The sequence below is a fragment of the Acanthochromis polyacanthus genome, chromosome 18, assembly GCF_021347895.1.
Source record: "Acanthochromis polyacanthus isolate Apoly-LR-REF ecotype Palm Island chromosome 18, KAUST_Apoly_ChrSc, whole genome shotgun sequence".
Lineage (NCBI taxonomy): Eukaryota > Metazoa > Chordata > Actinopteri > Pomacentridae > Acanthochromis > Acanthochromis polyacanthus.
This window is the reverse complement of record NC_067130.1, coordinates 32,397,702-32,413,477: the sequence shown is the minus strand read 5'-3', so window position 1 is coordinate 32,413,477 and position 15,776 is coordinate 32,397,702. Positions and strand designations below refer to the sequence as shown.

Below are 15,776 nucleotides of genomic sequence, written 5' to 3'. Positions count from 1 at the left end.
AACAAATAGCTTGCTAATAAGTTAGCTCCTAATAAGTAGCTTGTTATTAAATAAACTGCTAATAAGTAGCTGGCTAATAGGAAATCAGTTTATAGCATTCTTCTATAATGTTATGGCTTTTTTCTTACATGAAGTACAATTTGGAAACATACCAGATAAGTGTTTTATGTTTAAACAAAGCTTTCCTTTTTACTTTTCACAAAATTTTAAATAGTGAGATATAAAATATGAAACTTAGTTACATTTTTACTACAGAAAAAATACCAGAGGAGTCAGTTGTGCATGGATAAGACCATTGTGATTTCTTTATTGATTTTTTTCTTCTTTTATACATAGAGTGGAACAACATAAATTCTCCAAATATCTCCTTCATGTCTGATCATTTTATTCCACACCACAAGTTTTTGCAGTCACTTCTCTTTTTCTGTTCCAAACAAATGTCAAAAATAAAAATGCATCATTTGATTCATTCTGATTACTGTATGACAACTATGAAAGGAAATTTTTTAAAAAAGGAAGCAGAAGACAAGGCAAAAAATAAAAAATGTCCTTCAACCAAAAATCAAATGACTTAAGTACCATTTTGGGGGGAAAGTGAGGTTTTGGCGGGAAATATGTGATGGGATAATTTGATCGAATGTTGTTATAGGATTAAACTGCTGAAATTTTTCTCCATCGCAGCTCCTGTAGGAACTTAAAACATGGACTGATTGTGATTTTATTTAAAAACTGACATCATGGATTCACCTGTTTGACCTCTGACTTCTTGCTGCTGATATTGGGATCGAAACAGATGAGCTTAGTTCTTACTGGAGCTTCTGTTTTAACGAATTAGTTTTATGTTGTTAGCTTGTTAGCAAAACCTTGTTTGTCCAAGTTATTGTCCTTTTGGATTTTTTACTTTCTTTTGTATTTGAGAAACTTTAAGAAATTTAATGTTAGCGATTTTACACAATATTAGCAACAAATGAAACCAGTTTGTCCAAAAGCTAAATTGTAATCAGCACAGGTTTAGGCTAATGCATTTAGCATATAAATCTATGGGCACAACTTCATCAATATCCAACAGGAAAACCTATAAGTGGGAATATCTTCAGGGAGTAAAGTTACACAGTTTATTCTGGGGGTTAAATACTTGGTCCATTGTTTTTTTTTCTGGAATTCGCGTTCAAAAGCTAACTGAGAATGGAAGACAAGTCAAACTGGAAGTGCTCTGTTTGTCTTTAGCTAACACTGCATAAACATAAATACAATCGCTGTGGTCAAACTTGTTGACCTTAAAATTCACAATTAATATTTACCGTTTGACATTCTTGTCTCGCTAAAACACTGAAGTAACTTTAGCATCATCTTCATTAGTTTATCTCATCTTTTGAGTCGACGATAAGCTAACTCCAAGCTAACAAATAGTTTCTGTTTGTTCATTAGTGCGTTTGTTCTCTCGCTCTTGTTGTTCTTGAAACATTTCAAGGACTTATTTTGGTTTTGATTGCAAGTTTCTGCACTAAATGTCACTTTCTGACCCCTAGTGGCTAAAAAGATCAAATTCTTAGTGCAAATCCAGAATTTGAAACAATGGCCTTCCCTGCTCAGAAGGGCTTCTTTGTCAAAAAGTTTGGACTTTTCTACACCACCAAACATTACCATTTGTGACTTCAGGTTTAAGTGTTGGTATGTGTAGAAGCTAAGCTAGCTAACGCAGCTTGAGTTTGCTTTAAATAAGGCCAGAATTGCTCATCTGCCCAAAGTATCATGGGAAGGTCAAGTATCCAAATTAGCTGAGAAATTTACCCGTAAACTATCAGAACTGTCATGATCCTATCTCACTGTCGGTGCTAATGCCACATGCTAACGCTGCACGCTCTGCAACTGATTTAAATGGAAGCAAACAATCAGGTTTTACATCAGCAGGTCAAAGGTCGAGCTAATGCAACACAAAGTTCTGTGTGTAGAGCGTAAAGTGTCAGGATTGAAATGAGAAGATGGTAATAATAACGTTAATAATAAGAATCACAATGCATTACACGGCTAGCTAATTATACTCATGCATAAAATCTGGGCTATAGAACTGCTGTATGGGTTATGTAATGTGATGCTAGCATTACAACACAAGAAAGGAAGGATGCCAAAATGAGTTTGGAAAGGAAAAATGCATTGAAATGAACCTGAAATTAAATTTACAAAACAAACAGATCAAAGTAGCCGGTATAATTCTGGGCTGAAACAGATTCTTTGTTCCCAAAAGTATCCACGAGGATGACGAAAACCCCTTCAAAAGAACCAGAGATTTTAAAAAAAAATAGAAAGAAAAGTTTTAAATCATGAACCCCTCCGTCCTCGGCAGATTGGATGGAGGGAGAACAGTAATACATCAACAAGAAAGACAGCATAGAAGAAGAAGACAAGCATTTTTCAATTTTTGGTTTTAGCGCACCTTTTTAACTATCACAAAAAAACCACAACTCAAAAATGTATAAAGCTTTTTTCCCCACATTGGTTTAAAGTTACAGTTTACCAAAAAAAAGGAAGAAGAGCAAGTGAATAATTTATGACATACGCTATTATAACATCATCCTAACACTAGTGTCTATGAGGTATATCTGCAACAGTTTGGTAAAGAGAGCACGGTCTGCGCACAACGCTCGCAAGTTTGTCTCCATGTATTTTCGTCGTTTAAAGCTTTGCAACCATTTGAAAAGAGGGAAAAGGGAGGACAGAGAAAGAAAGAGCTGAATTTCCACCAATGCTGACTGAATAAATAGGTTTGTTCAAGGTTAAAGACTCGAGATCTTGTGATAAGAAACTTCCCAATCACAAGAAAACCGATTGCCAGGATTATGCGTTCATCATGGATTCAACATAAAATTTCAAAATAACTATGCCGTTTTCCTGTGAAACTCTTGTGAAATACTGTTTATATTAATTTTCACGATACAGTTAATTCACTTGAAAGACATTTGATAATACAGAGAAAATGGGTTTGCTAGCATAAGAAAACCAGTTGGCAGGATTATGCGTTCATAATGGATTCAACATAACATGCTTTTAGTTTCACTTTGCTTTTTTTGACAAATTCTTGGGAAGTATTGATGTTATTGTCATCAGAATTCATCATATTTATTTTCATAATGCTAAAATGGTCCTGGCACTACATTTACTTGAAAGAAATATTTGATAATGCTGAGAAAACGGGTTTGCTAACATAAGAAAGCCAGTTGAAAGGACTATGCGTTCATCATGGATTCAATATGATGAAATTTCAAAATAACTATCCTGTTTTCTCGTGAAACTCTCTGTAAATACTGTTGACATTTATTCTAAGGATGCCGTGATCCTCCTGACAGTCTATTTACTTTTAAAACTATTTGACGATACAGAGAAAACGGGTTTGCTAGCATGTTATGTAAGGAAATTTTGTGACGTTGAAGAAACGTGCAACTTTTGTGATCTCATGAATAGTGAGATACCAAAGTTTGTAAGTGTCTTTGATCCTCCGCATCAACGGAAAACCTTGAAGTCAAACGTTTTTTTCCCCTTTTTCTGTTGATTCTTTACGGTTCAGACTACCTTGAGTTTCTGGTATTCTACAGTTTTTGGTTGTGGCAGCTACACTGAAAACCAAATCAAACTGTGGAAACCCAGCTCAGAAAAGAGAAAGGAAAAACAAGAGAACAGGAAGCCTTTGGTATTAGCTCTGGAATTCTTTGCATTGATTGCATTGCAAAGCTCCAGAGAGCAGAAAAGAAACTCAGGCGCATGAGCCGCACTACGACGGCGACGCTGAGGTATTTTCTTTTTCACAGGAATAGGAAGTTTACAGCACAACAGAGAGGTCTAGACTTCGCTTTGGTTCAAGCAAGGCACTCATCCAAGGTTATCTCATACTTTGCAACGAAAGCGCTCTCTACATCTGTGTTTCTGAAGCGGCCCGGTTTGGAAAAGCAAAGTAGGAGATTGAACTATTGATGCGATTTTCGGAGGTTGGTTCCTTTGGTTCCTCTGCCGTTTGGCTTCCCTGGTTGATTTTTAAGCCAAATGCTTGTGAGAAGGGAAGCCAAATGGCACAGATGGAGGTCTGGACATTTATACTCCTGTATGCATATTGCTCCTATGATGAAATATTAATGACTACGGAGATGATTAGATGTAGTGTCGTGGGCCTTGATTTTAATGTATGTGAAGTTGTATGCAGATGATCTGACTCTTTTGCTTCACAATCCTCTCTAGTTTGTTTTGCTTTTCCAACCAGACGTGTGATCAGTTAAAGGTCTGAGGAGTATTTTCAGATCATCTATCTCAGGGTCGTGTTTTTTGTTTTTTCGTGGATGCAGTCAGGCCCACAGAGCAGAACAAAGAAGAACATCGACAACTCAGATTTGTTGGGGTTGTTGTTATTTGCTGTGATGCAGATGTTTTGCACTGAAATAAGAATAGTTGTTTTTGGATGTGTCATGTTGGGTTTCCTGTGGGTCAAGAGTTTTTAGTTGTAATGTTAATTAAAGTAATTGCTGGTAGATTTTTAGCAAAGTCCACACTGTGGCTGTAGAGATACTAGTACAGGTCTGATTTTCCACCACTTCTTTCCACATTCAAACTTGTAGAAAATATTGGCTTGCAATGAAATCTGGAACAGATATTCACGGCACCAATGGGAAAAATCCATTCTGGTGATTCTCTGACTTTTGATTTCTGATGCTGTGCCTTCTCTTTAGTGCTAATTAACAAATGCTTTCATGCTAAATGAAGATGGTTAAGGTTACCCAACAACATTTTAGCATTGCCACTGTGAACATGACAGCATGTTGATGCTTAAATACATGTTCTCCATGAGCTGCAATAGATAAATTAGGGGTCTAGGTGTATTTTTAGATGGTAATGGTTTAATATTAACCTTTCCTGTATGCATTAAACTTCATAAACTTATAACAAATACAGGAGTCACAAGCAGTTTGTTGGTCTTCCTACTAGGAATGCAAATTTTCCTTGCCCTCGACATTATTCAGTCATCAGTAATCGATTTGTCATTCAACTTTATGTTGTATAGCCAATATATGTGTGATTAGATGATGTTTAACCATTAGCTCTTAATGTCTACCAAATAATCAGTTCTTTCATGACCGCCTTCTACCGTAGATTTGTCATCTTAGTAGCCTTGAAGTTGTCTTGAATAAATGAGCCCTTGTCGGAGGTCATTGACCACAACAGAAGTCTTTGTCATGTTACCCCATTCCTGGCTAATACTCCAAATGACCGCCTCCTCAGGCCTCAGGTCACAACAAGAGGCTCCCCCTAATGGTGCAACCAGGTACTACAGCTCATCAACAACCCATTTCCTAAAATGCATGTGTTTATCAGTCCATATATTTTTAATTGGTTAAAACATTAATGCACAATTATCATTAATCATTAACATCCCTGCTTCCTGCCACTAAAACACAGGATCCCAGCAACGTTGCATCTTTAAAGTTGCTTTGCAGCACAAAGTTGGTAACGTCTAGCCATCTAATTAAAAACAAACCTGAGAACTTGCTGATGCTGAAGAAACAGGATGTGAGTATCTAAACAGAATGCAAAAACTTATTACTTCACAATGCAGTACCTAGTTGAAGGACTATTTTTAATGTTCTTGTACTAGTTTTAATTTTAGCACCATAAAACCAATGACGCTGCTGTATTACAGTGCAACATATTGTTTTTGGTCATTCACAGTCTTATTTTGTGTCAAATGGTCATTTAAAGAAGTCCATTTATCTGCATATCAATTTCTCTTAAGTTTGAGGCTTTTCTTCTGACAAATTACTAAGTTTGAAAATCTGGAATACAGGTCGTTAAAAATGATGACAATTTCAAGGCAAATATCTGCATGACTGATTAAACCAACAAAATCCGTTTTTCGATGATCTAAGTCTGCCTCCGGCCTGATGCTACATGACTTCCCCTCATCACACTTATTCTTTTTGAGGAGAAGAGGCGACGTGAATCTAAGGTAGAAACGGGAAAAGGCAGAAAGACAAAGTGAGAGAAAAGGGGAAATTAAAAAAAGGTAGAATATGTGGCTTCGTCATTAAAGCACAAAAGCATGGAGCTGAGCGCAGACCGTACCGAAGAGGAAACAAATCTTTGGTTTCTTTGGTTTCATCAACACGATTAAAAGGACAAATGGAAAGTCAGTGAGGTAGCCTCTCTGGTTCTCACTATTGAAATAGAAAGGTTTTTTTTTTCTTTTTCTTTTTACACACAGACAAAGTCAGTCTTGGAAGCAGCTAGCTTTAAGGGACTCCTCAGTTTTCCTTCCTAACAGGCGAAACAAGTCGGTGTGTTTGCATTCACGCAGTCATACACTGAAATCCTCAATAATGTAACCCAGATAAGCCCCCAAACCAACAGAGGGACGTGAAAAAAATTGGAAATTAACTGATTTTATGTTGAGTAGTGTCAGACTAAACACCACATCATGGTTTGGATTGAATTTTGAATCTCGAAGAGAACGTTTTTCTGTGATCGCGAAGTAAATACTCAGTTAAACCATCTTTCCATCTACGTCCTCTTTACCCTTCAGTGAACTACGTAAAATTATTATCTTGATGCTAAAATGCAACAAGAGTTTGGTCTGCATGTCGCAATCCGTCTTTCTTGGGCAGAAAACGGTACTTTTCAGGACATCTAAATGTGATCGTTTCGTGGCGTAAATAACAGCGTAACCAGCGTCCAAGCTGCGTGGATGTAAACACACAGTTTATTGGCCTCTCAAGGATTCCAGTCATCTTTGGTGAGTCGGTTTATATCAACGTGTGGCCCTTATGTCACCTGATCAAGTGTCACTAGAACATCAGTCTGAAATTCATTGCTTGTTCAACAATGGTCAGCAGGATGCGAAAACTAAAAGAACAAAATAAATTAGCCATAAAAATCACAAAAGAAAACAGATGCAGTGCTCATCATTCAGTCGGCTATTATTTGTCATAAGATTGTTTTCATTTCCCACAAACAATTCAAGAAAAAATCATTCCCAGGACAAAAAAATAAATAAAAACTGGATTGGCTAAAGAGTGAGAGCAAGTGTTGACATTCAGAAGCACGCGAGTCTAATCTGACATTCCTACATTGTTCTGTCATTAAGTCTAAACATTCATAACACAACATTTCATTTTGCTTTTTAAAGTAAAGCTAACTAAGAATAAATTAACGGGCCTGGCATAAGCACTGCATCTTTGATGCAACTAACATTCTTAAATACTCATAAATATTCGTCAAAAAACAATTACATCTAATTAAATAACATTAAATTATTATTAAGTACAAAACTAGTGTGTTCTAAAACACCTCATAAATAAATACAGCATCGAACAGAAAGAAAAGGGAACGTACATGTAAACTTTGGCAAAGCTAATCATCGTCAAGGGGAAAAGGGTTCAGAGGGAGATTTGGCAACAAAATTTCTTCACTTAAATTAATTCACAATTAAAAAGAAAACATAAATTACATTAAATAAAAAGAAATCACATATTGCAAAAACCTGGAAGGAACAAAGTGGTCGTAATAACAAAGTATTGGCAAATAATTTGAAGTACTTCAAAATAAACAAGCGATGAAAACCTCTTTGGGACGGTTAGTTTTTTGGTTTCATACCCTTTTACGTTTTGGTTTGGCAGGTTTAGCCTATATTTTTTACATCCAGACAGAACTGCAAGTGGGAATGGAAAATGGCCGCCACCCCCTGAGCCATAAGCCACGCCCCTCCATTGGGCGTGGCCAGCAGGACGGCAGGATCAGGTGGGCGGAGGATTTCTTTGGACTAGAAGCTTTACACACAGAAAGACAGAGAGAAAACTAAAGGATAAAGCTATTTGACCGATATTTTAGCAGTTTCTCTCAGCAGGTGTTGACTTTTTTGGTTGTTTCATGTTTTATTGTTTAGCAGCAGTGCAGCTCCTCCCCCCTAAAGAACAAGCTAACGTGGATTTTCTTTGCTATGACAGTTGGCGTGTTCACTCCTTTTGTGGGGATTTTGCTCCAGCATGAGCTACGACAAACAAGTTACTTTCGAAAATTTGATGTTGATGTTTCAAAACTTTTCCACCCAAACCAGCAGTGCTTTATTTCGTAAGCCGAAACTCAACTTAGCTAACTTCTTTCCTTTGTTTTCTTGATGGATTTTAGTCCCGTGACTAAACTGAACATGTATACTCATGGAAGAACACAACCCTTTCACTATAATCAATGAAAGTGATTAGATTTGTGTGTTTTTTAGCATTGTTCCTACAACACTGGCTAATGTTACCTACAGGTTCCAGAAATTCTTTAAGAAGAATGTTCCGATTAAATATTCAAAGATCGTCTTAAGGATATTTCCATTTCTAATGACGTTCCTTTAAGGGTAATGTAAAGATCTAAAGTTTAGAGATGTTGTTCCATGATAGCAAAGGTTCTTGAATCAATATTCCAAAAAATGTTTTTTGGATGTTTTTGAGGCATCAGATGACATTTTTTTAAATACAACTTACTTATAATGTGATTTATTAACAAATATGTTCTGAGAAAGTTTGCAGAATGTTCTTACCATGTTCCATAATAACAAAAGAATGTTCTTTAAACCAACATTAAAACATGTTTTCCAGGTGTTATCGAAGCCTCAAACGATTTTTAGAAAATGTTCTTGTCAAAACTTATGAACAAAGGTGGAACATTCTTCTTGCAATGTTCTGAAGATGGTTTGAGGGAACATATTGTAGAAAGTTCTTCCCCAATGAAAACAGATAGACGATGTTCTCAATGCAACACAGAAAACATTAAGGCGTTATCAAGACTCTAGATGACACAACGTTCTTTACGTATTAATAACATTCTTTCTTTTTGAGAATGTCATCGGTGGAACGCATTGTAGAAAGTTAGATTTTTACCTTTAAGAACATTCTGGGAGCTAAAAGGAAATTTTTCACTGCAAACAGTAGTAGAAATTTGCAGAAGTTTCTCAGTACAACAAATACATTCTATTTGGGGTGTTCCTTATCCAAAGAAATGGTTTTTGGCATTTATCTGTCAATACCAGTTGACGTTCCTTAGTATCTTTATCCCTAAAAAAGATCTCCAACATTCTGTATATATTCAGTGTAGCCACGACCCTGTTTTCAAAGTTTATATTATCAAATCTTGAACTCATATTTTTCCAGTTAGCTTCGTTTTCCAGTTTGTATTTAATTGTCGATTCAAATGTTGGTAAATCCAGCCTGAAACGACTGGAGCCTATCCGGTTTTGCTGTTTTTTTTTTTACTGGGTTTGGGTTTAAAAGTGTCAAGGAAAGTGATTGATCTGAACTGATGGGGTTATGGAAGACAGAAAAGGTGACTGTGTGCTACTGTTGGTACAGCAGAAAATCTTTGGTATGCACTGTACGCTCCATATAGCATCGTCAACAGTTGGGACAACGTAAAAATGTGGTTCCAATGCTAAGACTAGGTGGAAGCAGAGATGGAAAGTGGAAGTATTTCAAGCAACAGTCGGTGTTTTTCTGGATCTTGGTTCAGAATGGTGGAAATTATTGGAGGTAGACTTTGACCTGTGTGGAAAAACTATGATGGATTCTTAAATGTTTTGGTATTTGTGTGGAGAAGAAGTTTGTGGTTTTATGTGATCAGTGTTGGGCGACTTAAGGATTTCTTATGGGAATAACCCATCAAAATAAAAGACTTCTAGCTGTGAAAGTCTCTACAGGAAAAATCAAAGCCAAGTTTGTCGATTTTAATGAGGCTAACAGAATGAAGGAAATGCTACTAGTTAAAAGACAAACTAGCTTGATTAGCCGACTTGCTAACCCAGAATGTTTAGCAGAAAACATAGATTGAAACCCAAAACATGCTGGTCAACCAAAGAGGAGGGTTTTTTTCCCTTACAGGGGGAGGAGGACTGCTACTGGAGTTGACGTGAATCTTTGGTTTGTTAGCTGATGAGGTTTCTGTTGTTCTTTTAACCGTTTTTTTACTTTGAAAAACTGCATAGGCACACGTTAAAGACACTCTTCAACCGTGAGAGACACATTAATGTTCTGCCTTTTTTACTTCAAGGGTCAGAGGGAAGAAAAAATGGTCGCCGGCATCCTCCGATTTTGTTCCTTCCCTCCTTCCCGTGTGTTTTTTTTTTACCCTTTTTCAGTCCCCAACTTGCTTCCCCTTAAAGATGCCCTGACAAAACATCAGGCAGAACAAAGCTACTACTTCACTCCCGCGATGTCTTCCTTCCTTCGATCCTCCATCTCCTCGTTATCGTCCTCAACATCGTCGCCGCCACTCTTTTTTTGTTGTTTTTTGTTGTTTTGTTTTTTTGGTAATAATTCTCTTCGATCTTCAGTAAGTTTTTTCCATTTGTTGGAACAGTTAGGTGCAGAAAAAGGTTTTCTTTGGTTTCGATTTGTCAATAAATAGAAAAAGTCTCAAGTGTCCATTTTTTTTTCATTTTAAATCGTTCTTAAAGCCTTTGGCTTGCCTCTGACCAGGCCGAGACTCAGCCTGGGGTTTCTAAGGAGCAGGGGCTGCTGACTGTCGCCTTTCCTTTGGTTTGGTTTCTTTTTTTGGTTTGATAGCTCAAGTGAAAGATGATGGATGAGGTGATGGTGAAGGCTGCTAGAACAGAGCTGGAGGTGATGGCGGTTGAGGTTTTTTGGGTGCATTAGTATTTACATCGCATGTAAAAGCTGTACACTGTGACGGTATCACGTTAAAATCAACGGGTGTTGAGGGATTTGGATGTTTGGATGCAAAATGCAAAACCACAGAGACAGATGGAGAAATCTTTTGTGGTCTCGGTCTGTCTGTCTGAGGCTGAACATCCCTTTTTCCAGACATCCAACTTTCTTACGCTGCAAACAAAACCCCAGCATTGAGTTTTTGTTACCGCTCGGACATCTGGATTGCAGCTGATGTATCCACAATCAACAAGAAAGTGGGAGATTGGCTCATCTCAACAAAGTAAAACCATATTAAACTGATTTGTTTGCAGCGTTTACACACATCCAGTTGTTTTCCAGCCTGCTGACCTTCTGGAAGAGACGAACTCGCCAGGCATCGTCTTTAGATTGTCCTCTTTAACTATTACAAAGGCCCTGATCCGCCTGGACAGTTCGTCTTCCGCCGGTTCGGACGGCTCTGTGGTTTTGAGTTACTGGTTGGTATATTTGGTTTATATCTGTGATGGTGTGAGGCATCCACAAAGCATCTTAGTTTTACAGCTGGATTTGCACCAAAAAGGCAAAATCTGATTTGTCTGAGCATGTTTCAACCTTTCTCAGCCATCAAAATTTAACAAAGTAAGCACAAATCCCCGACATGTTTTGAAGCTAAGAACTAGCTTCCTGTAGGTCTTATCTCCTAAAAGATTCTGTTCTTCAAGCGTTTCTGACAGTTTTGGTAACTTTCTCTAACAGCATACCAAGACCTTGAGTGCCAGACAACCTTGTTTTGTTATATTTGTGCTTCTTCCACAATTTTGGCTGAAAGGACTCGATAAACCAGTGGTTTGAAAGCCCACAAGCTCTTGAAGATCAGTATTCTGTTGAATTTTTTTCAACAACCTGTAATTTGAACTTGAATTCAATGCCTAACTCTTGCTTGTATGACTTGATATTGTGGGTAAACCCAAGTACTTTTTGGGAAATTCCAATGAAAACAGCTTTTTTTTTGGCAAATATTTGTGTTAAGGATTGCAGTTTTTCCTCTGGATACTGTGAGAAACAAGGACTTTGTTGAATGAATTGTAAGATTTTATGGCCATCTGAACAGGGAGAAGCCAATGATACAGTCTTGAAGACGTAAAGATGGTGCATCTTGAGTTTGTGCATCACAAGTTGCACTTTCAAATCTTTAAATCCACTTTTTACCACAGATTTGGCTCCAGTGGTTAAAAATGGTCACCAAACAGCACCAGCAGTCACCAGCATAAACAGAATCTTTGCTCTAATTGTCAACGAAGACTGTTTTAACTCTAAGATGCTTGGTGGAAAGCCCTCGTGGATGAGTTACCATGGTAACACGTATGATGGGGTGGGTGAAGCCAGGGCAAACTGGAGCTTAGCTTTGGTTCAAGCTGACAGTGTCGGTCAGAAAACAGGGAATTGTGGGAAACATTTGGGAAATGACTCTTTAAAGTTGTGTTACTGTAAAGCAAGTGTGTTTGTTGGAGAAAGTGTGTGTGTGTGTTGCTGTGGACATCGGTACAGTACGGTGTGTAACGACAGACGCCGAATGGATTTCAGCCACTGTTTAGAAAAAATGGCATCCTGAGTTTTTCTAAGATGTGAAGACCACTCGGCTTGGCGGAGAGCTCCGGTTCTATTGCAAAGAAAATGTGCTTCAAGATTGTGCTCACATACATTGTACATATTCATATTCACATGTCTCACTAAGACTCCACTGAACGCTAAGTAAGCAGAGGAAGCTTCGTCGTTTCTACGTGTCGGCTCAAATCATGAGGAAGTTGCATGTGCCTTGGTGGGTGTCAGTGTGTGTTGGTGTGTGTTTGTGCTTGCATATATTGTCATTTCCTAACTGAAAGAATCCTCACTGTCCCCTTTAAAGAGTCAAATCAACATATGCTGCTGTTTTTTAGTAAAACTGAAGAGTTTCGTCCAAAACAAATGGCAGAAATTTTGTAATTTTCCAAAGGAGAGTTGGTTATTTTCAGCTAAAGCTTCCAGAAATCAACTTTTCATTTTGGAAACCAACTCTTCAATTCTTGTCTCTATGTGAAAATCATCATGTTTCTTTTTTTTTTTTTAAAGTAAAACTGCAGAGTTTCGTGCAAAATGTTCATAGTTTTTTGAAAGAGAGTTGGTCACTTTTAGTTACAGTTTTCCAGAAATCAGCTTTTCATTTTGGAGCATTTTGGAAAACAACTCTTCAGTTCTGGTCTTTAAGTTATACGAAGCTCATCACATGTTGCCACATGTTTAGATAAAATTGAAGAGTTTTGTCCAAATAAAATGGTAGAAATTTCACCATTTTTCAAAAGAAAGTTGGGTATTAGTTACAAACACAGTAATCAGTCTTCATGTGTTTTCCTTTGGTCAACATTTTGGAAACCGACTCTTCAATTTTGGTCTTTAGTTAGTTTTCAACGTAAAAACAGAGACTGTATTGTCAAATTAACACTTTTTCTATCCAGCTGTCAAATAGAAGATATATAAATTGATAGTTTTGTCGGCAACGTAGTCAAACCTCAGTTTACTGAGTCAGGTAAAGAATTTTGTACTTTTTGATTAAATAATCTCAATCAGTCCAACTAGTTAATAGACTTTGTAATGAGATTATCCTTTCAGACTGAGATTTTCTCTTTACACTCTTATTTGTCTTTGATTTGGTTAAAAAAACCTCCACTATCTGACCTGAATTCCTGTAAATTTCTAAAACTTTCTTCTCAATGAGAATTTTGCACCGGAACCGATGCGTCTTTGGACATTTTGAGGGTTTAACAGAAAATGTTCTCGTCCCAGAGCTTCCATCACATTCTGCAGTCATAAAGCTTTCCTTGGTTTCGTGTTTGGTTGGTTCCTAGCTTATATTGCATAATAGAAAACACACGTCGTCTTCTAGTCTTTGGTATCTGGGCTAGTGTGTAGCAGTGAAAACCTAGGATTCAAAAAGTCGTTTTGTTTCCCCTCCCCAGTGAGGTTTAGTTTTTAGAGGTGAGTTTGACCCTTTTTTTTTTGGCTTCTTTGTGGACGGACGATGAGTTTGAACAAAAGGCGGTTTCGGCTATAACAAGTCGTGGCAGTGAGCAGCCCCTCTCTCAGTTTGTCACCCAAAGCAAAAACAGACGAACAAAAATATCGTAAAAAGTTTTCCGCCTCGCTTTCGACCGAAACCTCCGTCCCTCCCACACCAACCCACCCCGACCCCCGTCCCTTTATCCCCGTCCTCGCCGTCGACTATCACGCTTTGGTACAAGTGCTCGACGCCGACGATTGGGCGCCGGGGCTGGCTCCGTCGTCTGTCCATTTGTCCAGGCTCCGGCGGCGGGCGTTCATGAAGAAGTTGCTGACGGTGGTGAGTTCGAGACCGAGCTGCTGTGAGATGGTCATCTGCATCTCCTTGGACGGCCGCTTGTTCTCCTTGAAGATGGCCAGCAGGGTGCGCCGCTGCAGGTCGGTGAAGACCAGCCGCGACTTCTTTGGCGTGTTGTTGCGGTCCTTCGCCGTGTCCTGCTCCTTCCGTTTGCAGGCTGTGAAGAGGAAATGGAAAGTGGTTAGTGTTTGTATTTGACAGAGGGGTTAAACATTGGAGGATTCAGCTACAGCTCTGACAGGAACACAAACAGAAGTTGTTGATCTGTTTGTTTGCTGAGGTCTTCATGGTGCCACAACTAACAAGACGTTTGATATCACACCGGTTCAAAGTAGTGAAATTTTACCTAATTTGGGTTCAACCATGCAATATGACTGGTTGGCTGAACCCAAAAAATGGAGGAAAAGCTTCAAAAATTCAGTAAAAAAGTCAGATTTAACCCAAACCAGGACTTCTTTCCAAACTCTAACCAAGTAATGTTGTAGTTATCATGATGAAGATGTTGACTAAAGTGAGATATTTTCCTGAAAATAACCAAATAAGTGAAAATTAACCCACAGTCTAAAGAATGTTGGGTTTTTTGAACTGGAAACCTTTGATAACACGTCATCGGTAGAAAAGTAGTTTATTCTGAAGCAAAAAAACATCAATGAAAACACAGTTTAGTTGCATAATTTAGTCCTGCGATGACATATTTCGTCAAAATCTAGCCATTTTACTGTATCATATAAACAACACGGTGCCATTAAACTGAGTCATTTTTGCATATGCAGTTATCTTTGTGCAAAAATGAGCTAAAAGCTAACTAGCATAGCTTCATAGCAGCAGTAACGGACAACTTTACAGCTTCTGTCAAGCAAAATCATGTGATTTTATTAGAATAAGTCAAAAAACAATAATTAATACATACAATTCTTAGTTCAAATGACCAAAAAGAGCAGCAGCAAGAGCATATTTAGTCTGTACAGTTTGTGTTACAACAGAATACAGTATTTAATTAACGTTTTATCTGTCATACATAGATGCTATGTTTAATAATCAGCTTTAAAGAGCATAAAATTAAGGTTTTGCAGCTTAAATATGTGTTTGCTTTGCTGTGAACATCCTTATTTCTGTAGAAAACGGCTCTCTGGTTTCACTTTATACCAGAACTGTGGACAAAAGCCATGAAACTGCTCAGATATTTTAAATGTGGTGTTCAGTTTTTATTACTATTATTCCTTTTACTGCCATTGTGCTCAGTAGCTGAGTCCTAAAGAATAAAATAAAAAATTACGCACAATAAACTTTTACTGAATGTGGTTAAAAACATATTGATTTATTGATTAATTCTGAGCTGCTGCTATACCATAAAGGCAAAAAAGGGAAAATAAATCAATTAAAATAAATGAAAAGGAACCCTAAACCTTAAAATCTGTTAAATGTATTAACTCCTACCAGCTGCTTCACCATAAATGTCACATTTTACTGTTTCATTTTTGGAAACCACAATAACCCCATTACAGTTTACATTATTATTTATGTTTAGTGGACATTTTTTGAATTATTTCACACTTTGACTCCACAAACATCTCTTTATGGTGGTTTGAGCGAACAAGCTTTCTTAAATTTTCATTTTCCAGCAGTTTTTAGGGCTTCGTTAATTGAATTTACCATATTCTTTTTGGAAAATATACAATTTAAAGCCTCTAAAATGTTCTATAAAGCGCCGCTGCTGTGTTTAT

The 15,776-nt window shown here is 37.5% G+C and overlaps 1 protein-coding gene across 1 annotated transcript in view; it reads right to left on the bottom strand.

Annotated features, from left to right (window-relative positions):
• Positions 1-276: 276 nt before the first annotated feature.
• Positions 277-15,776, bottom strand: part of onecut2 (one cut homeobox 2) — a 54,983-nt gene continuing 39,483 nt past the window's right edge. The window contains exon 2 of the mRNA XM_022217802.2: positions 277-14,209. Within this exon, the coding sequence (XP_022073494.1) occupies positions 13,920-14,209 (290 nt within the window). The 3' untranslated portion in view covers positions 277-13,919. The remainder of the gene's footprint in view (positions 14,210-15,776) is intronic.